Here is a 15,149-nt window from a genome sequence, read left to right as displayed (position 1 = left end):
TTTTTTTTTATGAAGCACGGCTAGTGGTATAACATAGACCTGTTTCATATTGTACTTACAAAATTTTTACTTTATTCATTGAATCTTCCTTTATCTTTCCTATATTGTCTTTGATTCGGTATAATAAACAATTTATTTCAAGAATGATCTAGAAATCAATGATTTCTTCGCATATGATAAAATCATATTCCCCACGGTCGTTGCCCTCTGGAAATATAATTTTTCATGGGCGAGGAAATTTTGATGTCTACCTCATCATCATATAATAAATGTATATTATTTGTTCAAATCATGACCACTTTTGGTAAGGAGGGGCTACAGTGGGGTCAATTTTTTTTTTTACAAAGTAATACAAAAGAAAATCTTATTTTTAAAAAAATCTATCCCAGTTTAAAGGGACATGGACAGAGTCTCAGCTAAAATTTCAAAAAAAAAATTTCCATTTGTACAAATATTTAGATAAAGGTTTTCCTGATGATTATCAAAAATTTGAATGCCAGTTGTCCAGATACAAGACAGATTTTGAGCTCCAAACCTTTGTTATGTAAACAAGGCTAGTGTCATTCGACAATTTGACAGTTATTATTGATTTGCTGAATTTCATTTTGTTATTAATATGATATTTTCTACATGTAAACAAAAACAAGGCACGAGTGTTGTTTACATTACACATGTATAAATAACTTAAAGTTCTGTATCTTGTTTTTTAATCAACAAATGATGTTCAAATGTTTGCTTATCAATAGATGATGCACTACCTAGTAAATGTAAACATGAAGATTGGTTTTAAAATATCAGTTGAACCTATGTCAAGGCCCCTATAACTTTTATATACAGGACTGACTTCTGCTTTCTTCTGGTAGATGTGCTCAGGTGAGCGATTTCGCCCATGCGCTTCTTGTTAAAGTAAAAAATCACAAAGTCAAACACACTCTTTATGTCCGCTCAGGTTCAAAGTTAAGTGATACATGTAATTTTACCTCGGGGTTTAGACTTGATGCTTAGTGGACGATTTAGTAGATCTAACAAGGTGCTGATATCTCTATTTATTTGAAGGTACACAATACGTACTGAGAAAGGTGCAGAAGATGCCTTAATTAATTGATCAATTAGATGGTACCTAATCAAGATACAAATAGTGTAGATGATATTTAGATTTTATAATTGAAGTAATGTTATTATTTACAGTAGAAGGAGATTAAATGTGATAGAAGATGTTAATTCCTGTCTAGTTGCACCTTCTTGGAAAGGTGTAGGGATGCTGACTATGCTACAGAATGATACAGAAGGTGATGATGCTAATTCTTCTTAAATATTGATATATCATGTATGAATCCTATGGTGATTTCTATAAAACCAATAGAGATGGTGCAAAATATTCACCTAATGAGCTGGATTATTAAGCTAAAAAAAGCTGCTGGCACGATCATATTGATTACGTGACCGAAGTCAAGAACTCAGGTCTGAATCGGCCTCAAATAGTATTTATCACGTGACCTTTATTATGGTGTATTTACTTTTTTCAAATTTATTTCCCAGACTTTATGAAGGAGGAGAGCGTCTTCAAAAGAAATTGCTGAATTCTGCCTCGAATTTCACCCGATTCAGCTTAACGTTTTTATAAATGCCTCCATGTGCATGTTGGAAATTTAAAAAATAGATAAATTGTAAGATACTTTATATAAGTTTTATCTTTCCTGGCCCAGTGGTTCTTGAGAAGAAGATTTTCAAAGATGTTTCCAATGTATTCCTATGTAAATCTTTGATCGTCAGTTGCGGCCTTACCCTTCCACCGAGGGTCATGATTTGAACAAAATTGAATATACACTATCTGAGGAAGTTTCCATATAAGTTTCAATTTTACTTGCACAGTGGTTCTTGAGAAGAAGATTTTGATAAAGATTTTCCTATATATTCCTGTGTAAAAGTTTGATCGTCAATTATGACCCCGCCGTACCCCATTAAATTTACTAATACTGAAGTGACTTCTGCTTTCATTTCCTACCCAATGTGCTCAGGTGAGCGACGTGGCCCATGGGCCTCTTGTTGTTTTTGGATTTTTTTTTATCACTGATTTTTTTCTTTCAAATTAATGTATAAGGCTTAGCGCAGAAAGTGTTTGATCCCAGTTACATGTGTAGCTTCATTTTTTTAAATGCATGCATGCAATCTACGTGTACTGTAGTATTCAAGAATACCGAACTGCAATGGTCAACTGCAAAGGAAATAGAGGAACATTCTACTGATAGTCAACTGGAAAGAAAATACAGATGTATTCAACTAACGGGCAACTGAAATGAAAATAGATACGTGATCAGCTAATGGTCAACTGCAAAGAAAAAGGATCATTCAACTAATTATCAACTGTAATGAATATATAGGAGCATGCAACAGTCGTTCACTACATGAAAATGAGTTGAACACTCCTTCCTTTGCATGGCAAAAATTCAACTAATAGTCAAGTGACGGTCAGCTGATCGTAAACTTGCAGTCATCTGAATACGCATGAACTTTTTTTTCGTATGGGGGTTTCGCCGATATTTTGCGATTTGGTCAATATATTTTTTTTTCATGTTTAATGAACATACTACACGCTGTAGATTTTTATCATGTCAGTGAATTTATCTGTTTGATGTGTTTTAAAAAATACATTTTTGGAACTTTTGAAATTTTTGGCCCAATCATTATTTTTTCTTTAAAGATATGTTATACTTCTGAACAGCGCAAATTTTTTTTATAGGTATACAGAGTTAACCAATGTAAATAAAAATACTGATAAGCAACATAGCTATTGTAAATTTCTTTCTATTAAGTAAAATCATGGCTCAAAAATAAAATAAAAGACCTAAATTGAGGAGACAGAAACCTGGCAAGACGACAAACCGGTAAAACAAAATATTTTTGACTTTCTTTTACATCTCCAATAACAAGGGTTAATTTTACATGTTCTGTCTCCTAAAAACATACCTATGTTTAGAACCCTTTGTTTGGGCCAATTTTGTACGCTGAAAATGAGAGATCTTAGAATGTTCAGCAAATATAAACTTCTTTATCATTTTTAATATAAAAAAAAAAAAAAATGCCAATGATTTAACATTGCCATTACAAGTACACCGATAAATCGCAATAAACGTTAAAAAAATATCAAAATCGTGATTTATCTAAAATGTAAGATTGACTTACACATGTATTTTAATTCATGACCTTTAAATCATATTCTTGACGCTTGTTCACAATTGCGCAACGTTTTCATAAATTTTCCTGTCGTAAATTTTAAACGAAAAATAAATAAGAAGCTTGGGAAGACCATAGATAGATACATTATATCATTAAAATATATGATTTGGGGAGAAAAAGACGAATTCAATTCATGTCAGACAAAGGGAATATCACAAAAGGTACCATGTCCCTTTTTGGTCAACAATCCTTTGCAGTTCACATCGATGTTTATATAATCTAGCATTTCTATCTTTCGTTTAAACGTCAAAAAGATAATCCCCCATACAAGAACCTGTATCATATTAAAGGTTCAACCATTATTAAAAAATAAGCAAGATTCTTATCACTTGAATTCAGTACCTGCCAAAACACGATTCTAGTTTCATAATTTTACCTCAAATACGGTTACATTTTTGTTTAATAACGACAATATTCATTTCGGTGGACACAATTTTTTATGGTTTTGCTCAATTTTCTGTCCATCTATGTTAATTATTTAACAATTGATTTTGTTAGATCAGATGTTTAGATATTGAATTTTACTAGAAATAATAATAAAAACAATACCTTTAATTACCTAAATGATTGTTCAAATTTCACTTTACATAAATTTTGCGGTTCAATTTCTAAACTTTATCCCTTGACAAAAATGGATTCTTTAGAAATTATTTAAACATAAACATGAGAAAAATACTTTTTTCAAGTATTTTTCTAATGTAAAACATTTTGGCCTCACTCTACCCGCAGGGGCCCTGAACAAACCTAAATCTTAACCACCTACGGATGCTTCCATATCATTTTCTGCTGTTCCTCAGAAAAGTTTAAAAGATTTTTCCTATATATTCTTATGTAAAACTTTAATCCCCTATTTTGGTCCCACCCTCCCGAGGGGTTACAATATGAGGATTTGATTCATCTTCATTAAATCACTTTGCAGATTCCCACATATCATTAATATAAAGGTGAGAATGATTTCTTTTTGGGCAAAACTACGTTTTTTTTCCCAAACGATCATTTGAAAAGTGCTGCAAACCTCATGGTATCTTGCAAATAAATTAATTATAGCTACATGTATATTAAATGTAGTTGACCAGCAAAATATTCAACCTGCCGTCCAAAATATTAAATTTTACCAATTAAAAAAAGGAATCTATGTAGGTTCGCAGCACTTTTCACAAACTACATAAAGTGTTGAAAAGGATTATAAAATAAACTAAGATTTTTAAATTTGTTATTCCCTTGCAATATTGAAATTTATAGATGACCTCTAAACTGCAAGTGTAATTGTCAAAGTCATGTGACGTCGAAATCACATGACAAGTCTAAATAAAAAATCTAAATGTCCCCAACATGTAGATTTAAAACACATTACATTTTTTTATATTAGTGAATTCCTAAAAAGAATCGTCCATACTAATAAAGTATGTATTTTTTATCTTAAAAAATCGCCAATATTTCCATTTGTAACATTAACTGTGCTGCGAATACAAAGTAGGAGCAGAAAAACACGGACCTCAAAAACATCAGAGGTGGGATCATGTGCCATGGAGGAATCAGCATCCCCTGCTGATCGGTCACACCCGCCGTGTGCTCCTTTTAATGATCTAGAAATAACGGAAAAATCAGTCGTCAATTCAGTGTATAAACAATGGACTCACAGTTAGTAAGGAAAACGTCTGTCAGCATTTGACTTAATGATGACTTAGTATGATAACGACAATGAGATTTTAAAAGATGTTTCATATATATTTCTATCTTAAACTTTGATTGACTATGTTATGGCCCCACCCTCCCTGAGGGTCATGATTTGAAGAAACTTGAATATATGTCCCCTTGTAAGACGATGTGGCCGTTCATTTGAACAAACCAAGAAAACGATGTGCCCTGTATGGTTGAAATTCGCTCAGTGGTTCTTTAGAAGATGAAACTGTGAAAAGTTTACGACGACGTCAACGACAATGAAGACAGACAACGGACAAACGATCAGAAAACCTCACTTGAACTTCCGGCTCAGATGAGCTAAAAACTCAATTGTAATGTTAGGAGCTGAAAGTATGTTTTTGGAGTAAATAATGTTGATCTACTTTATGAGTAGATGAGAATAAAAGTGTTCCTAGAAGAATGCAAAATAAATCATTGTGTATGAAAATGTACTTCTATGTCAGATAAATTATCGATAAATGACATTCTAAAATTTATGTACCATTTTCCCCCCAGAAGACATAACATGTGCTTCTAATGTTAGATTGGCGTCAGTATCCGTCTCTGAAATTGATTATAGATCTGTTTGGATTTCATATTCATTGAAGATACTTTTGTATATGTGTATAATTTTGTTTCGAAGCTATTTATAAGAACGGTGATTTATTATTTTTATATAGTATTAAGAGCATTTTCTTTTTGACCTGATTAAAATATGTAATAAAAATGTTTATTGTATTTCATTCTGAGGGTATGTTTGTGTGTGCTGAGATTTCTAAATTAGATATGCAATAAACTCATAAATTATTATTTCAAATTTAGAGGACATTTTAAAGGTGATACTGACAATCTTTGAAAGGCAAATCTGTTACAAGGGTAAAGGATATTTTTAACAACAACAACAAAACAATATTGTCAAAAATAGGTGGTTGCAAATGATATCATTTCTGAACTAGAAAATAAATGACTAAATGATTTAGGGCAAAGAGTACATCAAATTTTAAAAAAAAAATAAATAAAAATAGCAACTTAAGTCATAAAAATATTGTTAAAGTCAATGTTTTACGAGGGTTGTCCCAAAATTTTGAAGACTGAGCTCATATCTTCTCAAAAAAATAATGTACGTGCATCTTTATAAAATTTTCTCGGTTGATAAAGCATACTCTTGGCAGATAAATTACATTGTACGAAGTTTTATCATGTTTACTTGCAAAAAATTCGAATTTTAAGATTAGAATTGATATCCTTCTCTAAATCCCGAAGCAGTCTGCAAAGGCATAAAAGACAAAAAAAAAAAAAAACGGTTCAAATTTTTGGATAAAAATATTCCAGCTCCTAGAATAGAATTCTTTAATTAATCAAAACAATTATAGATATAAATGTGAAACATCTTAACTACTATATTGTGGTCAATTATAAAAATATGTAAACAAAGTATTTGCATATACAGGTATGAAATAATGATATTTTGAAAACTCTACATTTTCTACGGGCTTTTCATCTGACTTCTCTAATGGAATTGCAGAGAGGTACTCATGACCAATTTTCAGACCTTTTTTTTTTTCGTTTCCTTTACTCACTTACATAGAGAAACCATTCCAGACATTTTTTTTTCAAATACTAAGGAATAGAAAACATGTATGTGTATCAAACATTTATGACTTGTACATTTCTGTAGGAGGGAATTCAGGATCAACACACTTTATCACAGTCCAGTGCGCCGCCTGTGCAAAAACAGCCGCCATTTTTAAAAGTTCGGATTTCAACCTGGTGTATATTACACGATATAAAATCCTTATTTATGAAAGCATAAACATCAAATTTTGCGGAAATTTAGCAAATAAAACAATATTAGGAAATTTTTGTCCATTAAAAGTATACAAAGTAGTAATTACAATTCCGTAGGATTTAAAAATAATATAAATACCGATTTTTAATGCAACGTTTTGGGTATTGTGCCACCTTTCTACCCTAGACAATGAACTGTATCATCTAAATAGGATTAATTTTCGTGGTCAATCAATATTTCTCTATAAATTCATTAGTTAGTACTTGTTATTCACCATGTACAAATTTTCATGAATATATGACATCGAAACCTTCAAAACAACTCTTGTCTACGGAATTTTAGGACAACCACTCGTACAGCACATAATCTAATTTTATATTCTCAGTTTCTGAAAACTGTTAATTTATTTGTTAAAAAATTGTATTGATTAATAGAAAGGCTGCAGAAAGATGTAGGGAATTGAATATCATTCTCTAATTTTAGAAACATTCTTTAACCAACCTGTATATTTTATCCACCTACCAGCCCTATATAGTCGTCTCTCCAAGCGAGTAACTCGCTTAATTTGATTTTTAAAAAAAACTCCAACACATATTAATTAAATTCCAGCTAGTTTTACAAGCTATGGACAGTGATAGAGACGACAATAAAAAAATTGGTAGGTAAATAAAATATACAGATTGGTTATAGAATTATCTAGTTTTAGGGAAAATGGAGGGTAGTTAATCAAAAATGCCTTATAGTGGAAAAATTCTCGCCAACAGTGCGCAGAAAATCTTGCGCCGTAAAATGCACCTTTTTGCATAAAGTGTCTACATCGTTATGGTCAAATACTATTATATTAAATCGTAAATATACAGTTCTGCAGCTAGGATTATTTTAATGTTCTTAAAAGAAGTGTGTAAGGAGCTTGAATTGTTTTTTTTATGTTGCACATTTTACTGTAAAAAAATCGATGCTTACATGAGTCAATACTTTTCTCATTCTTTTTCCGTAAATGTCTTTGATCAGATGGATAAATTAAAACGTCAAATGTACTTTTGGGGAGGGTATTTTAATATTTATTTTGGCATTACATTTTTTAAAAAACAAAATCAGATATAACATCATGTTCCAGTCTTGCAAACAGATTAAAACAAAAATAAATATTCTGTTATACTGTATCAATTTGTTTACTCCGAAACGCCTGAATACCTGGGTTTATCCTTACTTCTCTTACCAGATATGAGATAGCATCTGTACATTGTGTTTAAATTTCACTTGAATAGAGATGAAAAATTATGGTCAATTTGAAAATAATAGGCTGTCAGGATGGATGAATTAACTCTCATGATCTTATGAAGGATGTGTGGTTTTCTTGCTAATCCGGGGATAACGATTAAAAAAGGACATGCAGACAGAATCGGTATTTCTATCTGTAATAATTGCCACTTCTTTCTTTACTTTATATAAAATGAAATGATTTATAATTTATATTTAAATATAAAAAAATTTCTTTGTATTTTATTGGTGAAAGGACACACAATTCTACAGCGTATATAACTTGCTAATTTCTTGCATTGATGGCTAACAATACTGTACAATTTTACATACTTGTCAAATTTATGAAAGAATTTACTTTTGTCTAGAACTTATGAACACTTAATATCGCGTTTACTTACACTTGACTCAGGAGCAATGCGCTATTGAACATAATGCAAAATCAATCACAGTGGAATTTACTATTATTATATATACAGATAAGAAAGAAATAAATCCTGGTGATTCATCTTGCTAATCATACATTGAATCAACCATATATGAGCAAATCTTTGATGGAAGCTAATCTTCTTTGGTTATAAATTTTTTATGCGCCCGGATCAATAGATCCCGGGCGTATATTGTTTTTGTCCTTTCTGTTTGTCTGTTTGTCTGTTTATCTGTTTGTCTGTTTGTCTTTCTGTCTGTTGTCAACTTTAACCTTCGCCATAGCTTTTGAACCATAAGAGATAGAGACTTCATATTTTGTATGCATACTCCACTAATAAAGTCCTTTCAAATGACATCAAGGTCAATGACCTTGTGACCTTGACTGTGACCTGTATGCTCAAAATAGCTTTTTCCACTGTTTGCGATAACTTTTGAACCATAAGAGACAGGGACTTCATATTTGGTATGCATACTCCACCGATTAAGTTCTTTCAAATGACACCAAGGTCAATGACCTTGTGACCTTGACTGTGACCTATATGCTCAAAACAGCTTTTTCCACTTTTTGTCATAACTTCTTAACCATAGGAGATAGGGACTTCATATTTGGTATACTTACTCCACTAATAAAGTCCTTTCAATCGACGACAAGGTCAATGATCTTGTGACCTTGACTGTGACCTATATGCTAAAATAGCTTTTTACACTTTTTGCCATAACTTCTGAACCATAAGAGATAGGGACTTCATATTTGGTATGCATACTCCACCGATTAAGTTCTTTCAAATGACACCAACGTCAATGACCTTGTGACCTTGACTGTGACCAATATGCTAAAAATAGATTTTTTGAACTTTGTTGCCGCCGGGCGCATAGTGTTTCAAAAACACATCTTGTTTTTTTCATAATTTAATAATTTTACTAATTTGGCTTTTCTCCTTTAATTCTCATCGATAAATCTTAACTCTTAAAGCTGATAAAATACTTAAATCTTTTCTTACTTGAATATCTACTTTTGAATTTGAATCCTCGGCAATACATTGTACTTTCGACATAATTATTGTTCAAATTATTTGATTTTCACTACTGTAAATAATGTTTCCATTGCCCCAGATATTTTTAGGAATTGAAAGAAAAGAAAAACGATCAAGAATTAATTTGGTTATTTTCTCAACAAATGTTGCTGCATTTGACTCTAATATTTTGGGTTGTCAAACAGCAACCCCGGTACTAGACGCAAGACACCTGATGTTGTGAGGATTTCAAGAGGCTGTGGGGATAACGAAATAACCATCGGTTATAAGTTATTCTTTAGATATAATATCTTTAACTGTCAACTACGTGTCATTTAACAAATTTTTATACAATTTTCTTTTGAAATTAAATTATTATTTTATATGTGTGTATAGAGCTCTTCTTCAAAAGGAGTTTACCAATGGTTTGGTCAATGAATTCATAAGACATTTTTTTTCGATACTGGAGTGGCATATTTTTCTTCATTGTCTAACGTGAAATTTATTTCCTTCATTCTCAATTTATTTTACGTTTTACATTAACATTTAAACAGATATTCTGCTCAAATTTCAAATGCGTAGATACAACTGTACATGCAATATTGCATCTCACAGATGTTGCACAATACCTCAAAGTATAAAATTTTGAAATTGGACGTTTTGGGAAGTGTTCGTTTTTCGGCATCCATTTATGAAAAGGTAAGATTTCAATACGCTGGTGAAATATTATCGTTTTTGTAAACATACTCTGCATACTCAAAAATATCATATATTCACATATATTTTTTAGATGAAATCCTTACTGCTTCTTGTCCTCCTTTTCTCCTTTCATTATGTGTCCGAAGTAGATGCATATTTTACGACACCCTGTCCATGCGGCTGGATGTGGAGTAGGTGCATTTGTGGCAGGAATGTCAGAGTAAGCTTAAACACCTTTTTGTACATGTGTATATTCTGTCGAAAATATGAGAAGATTCTGTCAAAAATATGGAAAAATAAGATTATTAAAGTATTGAACTATTATATAACCGTCACAAATCTGTAAGCAAGAAGATCTGCATCTACTTGCGATTTAAAAAGTTATTCTGAAGATTAAAAATTAAAGGAACGTGGACAAAACTCATTCTTAACAATATATTACAGATGTTGAGATTTCATACGTGTACGTGTACGGGTATGTCTAGTCGGGGAAAACCTTAAATCCCTCGCGTAGTAGAGAATCAAACAATACAATATTTACAAACACGGTGCCTAAGCCGTGTATTCTTCAGGATAAAACAATAAAAAAGGGCGATAATTTTTTTTTAATTCATTAAAATAATCTAGACTGTTCTTCGGCATCTTTGATACTTTACAACTATGCAGTTATTTGTTCAATTTCCAGGACAAAACAATAATAACGTAAATCAAGCAAAATTTGATAATTATCTTATGAAGATCTGATTAATGTAGGTTGACAATTATTTTTATCTGATGCCTCAAAACTATAAAAAAATTCAAGGAATCTTAGTCTCACATTGGAAAAAATCCTTTTTGCATGGCACACGGTCGTGTATAGACTTGAAATCTGCCGATAAATGGTCATTAAAAGATTTGAAAATGTTGTCTAATGACAATTATCTGACATTTGGTAACTATTTAAAAAAAATTCAGTGAATTTTTGGTCCAATAAAAAACAAGTTATATAGTTTCTTCCTTTGAATTTCTTTTCTTTCTTTCTGTTAATTAAGGAATGTTTTAAAGTTTTGTGTGAGTTTTCCATCTCTTGAAGCATAAAAATATACCCTATATTTGAATTTTTTGCTGCCCTATTTTATTTATTTTTTCTAACGTCTCTTTATATTTCTACGCGTGAGTATACACAATATGATATTCAAATCAATTTCATAGTTGGCTTACTACAAAAACACAGCTTGTGTAAAGATTGTGCCCTGTTCGTTTACACTGATTTGGATATTTTTTCGAGTACAATTCAGAAAGATTTCTCCACTCGGTCAGATATATATCTAACAATTTCAGCCATGGTCATCGTAAGTTCCAGATGAAATTTTATTCCCTACTTCTTGCTTCTTATAAATTGGCTCAAATATAAATACTGATTTAATATTTATGGAAATTTTTGCTTTCAGTGTTTTTTTTTTTAATTTGAGGGTGTATACCATTGTATTTTTTGTGTATGTTTCTTTGTGTTTGTAAGTTTTTGTCTTAGTGTGAAAAGAGCAAGAGTTGTGCTAAAAATGAAAGAACCTTCATTTCATCAATTACATTACACAGGAAAACTAAATGATGATGTAATTTATTTGGAATCCATATAACAGGACTTGTTTTATAAGTGAATGCATTTAGTTTGTGTAGTTTTGGCAACCCCTAAAAAAAGGGACATACATATTTTACATGAAATACTACTCTATATAATTGTATTAAAAAAATGAAGTTTTAAGTTCAAGCTAAAAGGTTCTGCTACTATATATATATATATATATATATATATATATATATATATATATATATATATATTACATATTGTGAATATACTTGAAAATAATTCCTTATAAATTCAATTGGAAAAATAATTATTTTTAGAATGCTGCTGAAAACTCCAGAGACCAGAACAGACGAGTAAGTTGAATTTAAACACAAACTGAAATCATGACAATTTCTACCAGGTTGTACATGTTGATATACCACATCCTATCTTCCAGCGTTCCGAGTCAATTCTCAATATTGGTGATTTTAGCTTAGTGTGATTTTCTTTTCTTGTTTAGATAGACGGATTTGTTGATGCTGAGACTGGAGAATAAGATTTGCCAGAGTTCTGGAGATATTTTGTTTTAAAGTAAAAAAGTAAAGACATTCTTTTCGGTTATAACTGCAAATGAAATACTCTTTGGTGTTTAGAAATTTAAATACAACCTTCTTTCAACAGTTATAGACATTACAGAGTCTATGAAAACATACTTATTACTTTTTCATTTTTTATGAAAGTGTCTATATTTTGAAGGAGCCATCTTGCTGTTCCGCTTATGTCATTCGTAGGTCTCTTGACCGTTTTTCGAAAAACCATATCCGGATTAAAATTTATATTTCAAAAATGAAGAATATTACTACAGAAATAAAGTGATTTATTAGGTTTGACAAACTTCCTATTTTAATTTGTCTTTTATATATTAACTGATTATTTTTTTCGAAGAAAACCTTCCGTCTAAGCCATTAGCTATAAAAATGTTACTGATGATAGTGTTTTTCATGCAGAAAGAAACTCTTTCCATGATAATTGTTTGCATTTATCATTTGAAAAGTACATAAATAATGTTTTTTAAACAGTTTGTAACACGGAATATTGAAAAAAAATCCACAATGAAGACGTATTACTTATTTGAATCTCAATTTTTCTTGAAAGTCGACGTCATACTTATGAAACATTCAAATTCTATTTGAAGGGCTTTTTTAAACTTTGATGTTTTATTCTAGGATACAAAATCTTTCTTGTTATATGATATGAAACAAATTCAACCACACCTTTTTTGCCCACATTGTCTGAAATATGGCCTATCAAACCCCCGTAAGAAGATTGTGAAATCAGACATTCGACTTGAGAATGAGCCTTATTTTATAATTATCAATTGATCTATTGCAAATTTGCTTAACACTTTTAATAAAGATTGCCTTTTCCTACTTTAAGTTAGTAAGTCAAACTGAAACTGGAAAATTTGAGTAAAATATTAAGTAAAAACAAAATTGAAAATTCACGTGTAAATATCAGACAGTTTAAGATTTCTAAAGAGAAAATATATATATCATTCAATTTTAACAAAAAATCAATAAAAAATGAATACATTAATTTTGCAAATATAATGCATAGTGAGCCGCTGTTCATAATATTGTAAAGTCATCAAAACAGGACAGTTTTATTTTTCTTACTCAGTTCTAGGGAAGATGAGTATATAATGTTATAATATTCGTTTAATTCACCATGGTTTAAATTCGCCCACCTGTTTACAGTGTGAAATAAGAAAGAGTTAGAGGGCGGAAACTTCCTGCATACAGTACTTCATATCACATTTAAGTGAGATATCTAATCCCTGATAACAATTATTACTTAATGTACATGTATTAAGGAATATACATGGCAGCTGATAATGAATTCATGATGATTTCAACCACTTTTACCTGAAGTCAGTAGATAAAATTGTTGACAATTTATTTTGCTTCAAAGTTGTAATGATATGAAACCCCGAAATCTCTTGCGTTCAGTCATAAATCTTTTAATTCATTAAAGCAGTTCTTAGACCTATACATTCAAGTGTGCATTGCGTGTGCTATTTATCTGCTGTAGAATCCATGAATTCTGGCATCTAAATAAGAAATATGATATCATTAGAGTAAAATAAATACCAGTAATTAGACATTGAATTGAATAATTTTTTTTTCTCATTGGGTATTTAAAGCTTTAAAGTAAACTCACTTGAAAATCTTCAAGTTGAAGTTTCATATTGTTCTGTAATATGATGAAGATAAGAAGATAATTTAGGGATAAATAAAACTCAAAAACAAATATTCTTCGTCTCAGGCATCAATGGTTTCTCTGGTCAGCCTAGCTTCATCATCCTTAACGAGGCCTAGTCTAATTAAATGCGCATGACTTTACTCAATTTTTTTTAACTTCATGCGGTCATTTGTGCGACAGTTCACCGTTGCCAAATAATTTGATTTTATTACAAAATTAACATTATTTTTACCCCCCTTCAGTCTGTAATTTTACGACAAATTAAAGGAAAAAACCGTTTAATTGGATTTTGTAAGCAATGCATTAAGCTGAAGAATGACGCCTAGCGCCTAACTCGCTTGTACTTTCAAGACGTCGTTGGAAAATATACTAAAAACTGATCACAGTACATCCAAAGAAACATACAAGCAATCCAAACATTCTTATTTTTACCGACAAAATCATTCTCATCGGTAATTCATCTGCACTGATATTTATTTATACCGTAATATGGCAATTTGAGAGGTATTGCGTTTTGAAAAAAAATATAAACAGACGAGACGTTCCTTTATAATATAAAATTTTCCAAGATATTGTCATTGAAGTATTGCTTCTTAAACATGTTTGCAAAAAAACTTAGGTACCTTACTAGGCATTTCTGCAAGATACCAGGGGTAGTTTTTCTTATAAATCCTTTTGGGAAAAAAGGTTATTTTTTCAATATAAAATGTTTAATGTTTTGATTTTTAAAGACGTTTAGAAACTAGTTTAGAAATCAGAATGTAATAAAAACTTTGAAAAGTTTTACATACATTACGAAGATATACAAAACAGATATTAAGAAACGCCTCATCTGACATTCAATCGTAGACCAACCTAGATGGTTAACGTTTTTTTTTTTGATATTTCACAAATTTGGTAACTTTTCAAAATAATTTTCATCTTCTTGAATAAAAAAGAAATTTCTGAAGCAAAACCACAAAAAATACTGGAAAATATGATACACTGTTATTTGGCGCTTTTCCAAAAAAGGGTCCAATAGAAAAAAATTGTCAAGTTTTGAGATGGCCTCCTAAGAAATTGGGATGTATATATTCGAGTTTTTAATCTTAAAACAATAGATATAACAGTAAAAATTAATTATCAAGAAATTATCAAAAAATGGTTAAAACCCTTAACCAATATAATTGAAGATAGGATTTTCGATTCCAAATGATCTGAAATCTTACCTGCATGCATTTAAGGTTTAATA

The 15,149-nt window shown here is 30.7% G+C and overlaps 1 protein-coding gene across 1 annotated transcript; it reads left to right on the top strand.

Annotated features, from left to right (window-relative positions):
* Window positions 1-9,999: 9,999 nt before the first annotated feature.
* Window positions 10,000-12,239, top strand: LOC134273485 (uncharacterized). The gene is made up of 4 exons (XM_062755680.1): window positions 10,000-10,110; window positions 10,202-10,330; window positions 11,995-12,030; window positions 12,177-12,239. Exons 1-4 carry the CDS (start codon window positions 10,006-10,008, stop codon window positions 12,210-12,212), a joined length of 306 nt encoding a protein of 101 aa, XP_062611664.1. The 5' UTR covers window positions 10,000-10,005; the 3' UTR covers window positions 12,213-12,239.
* Window positions 12,240-15,149: the final 2,910 nt, after the last annotated feature.

Source organism: Saccostrea cucullata, unplaced genomic scaffold (assembly GCF_032062105.1).
Source record: "Saccostrea cucullata isolate Sc308-1 unplaced genomic scaffold, CSIRO_AGI_Scuc_v1 ctg223, whole genome shotgun sequence".
NCBI lineage: Eukaryota > Metazoa > Mollusca > Bivalvia > Ostreida > Ostreidae > Saccostrea > Saccostrea cuccullata.
The sequence above is the reverse complement of the archived record's forward strand: the minus strand, read 5'-3'. Positions and strand labels throughout refer to the sequence as shown.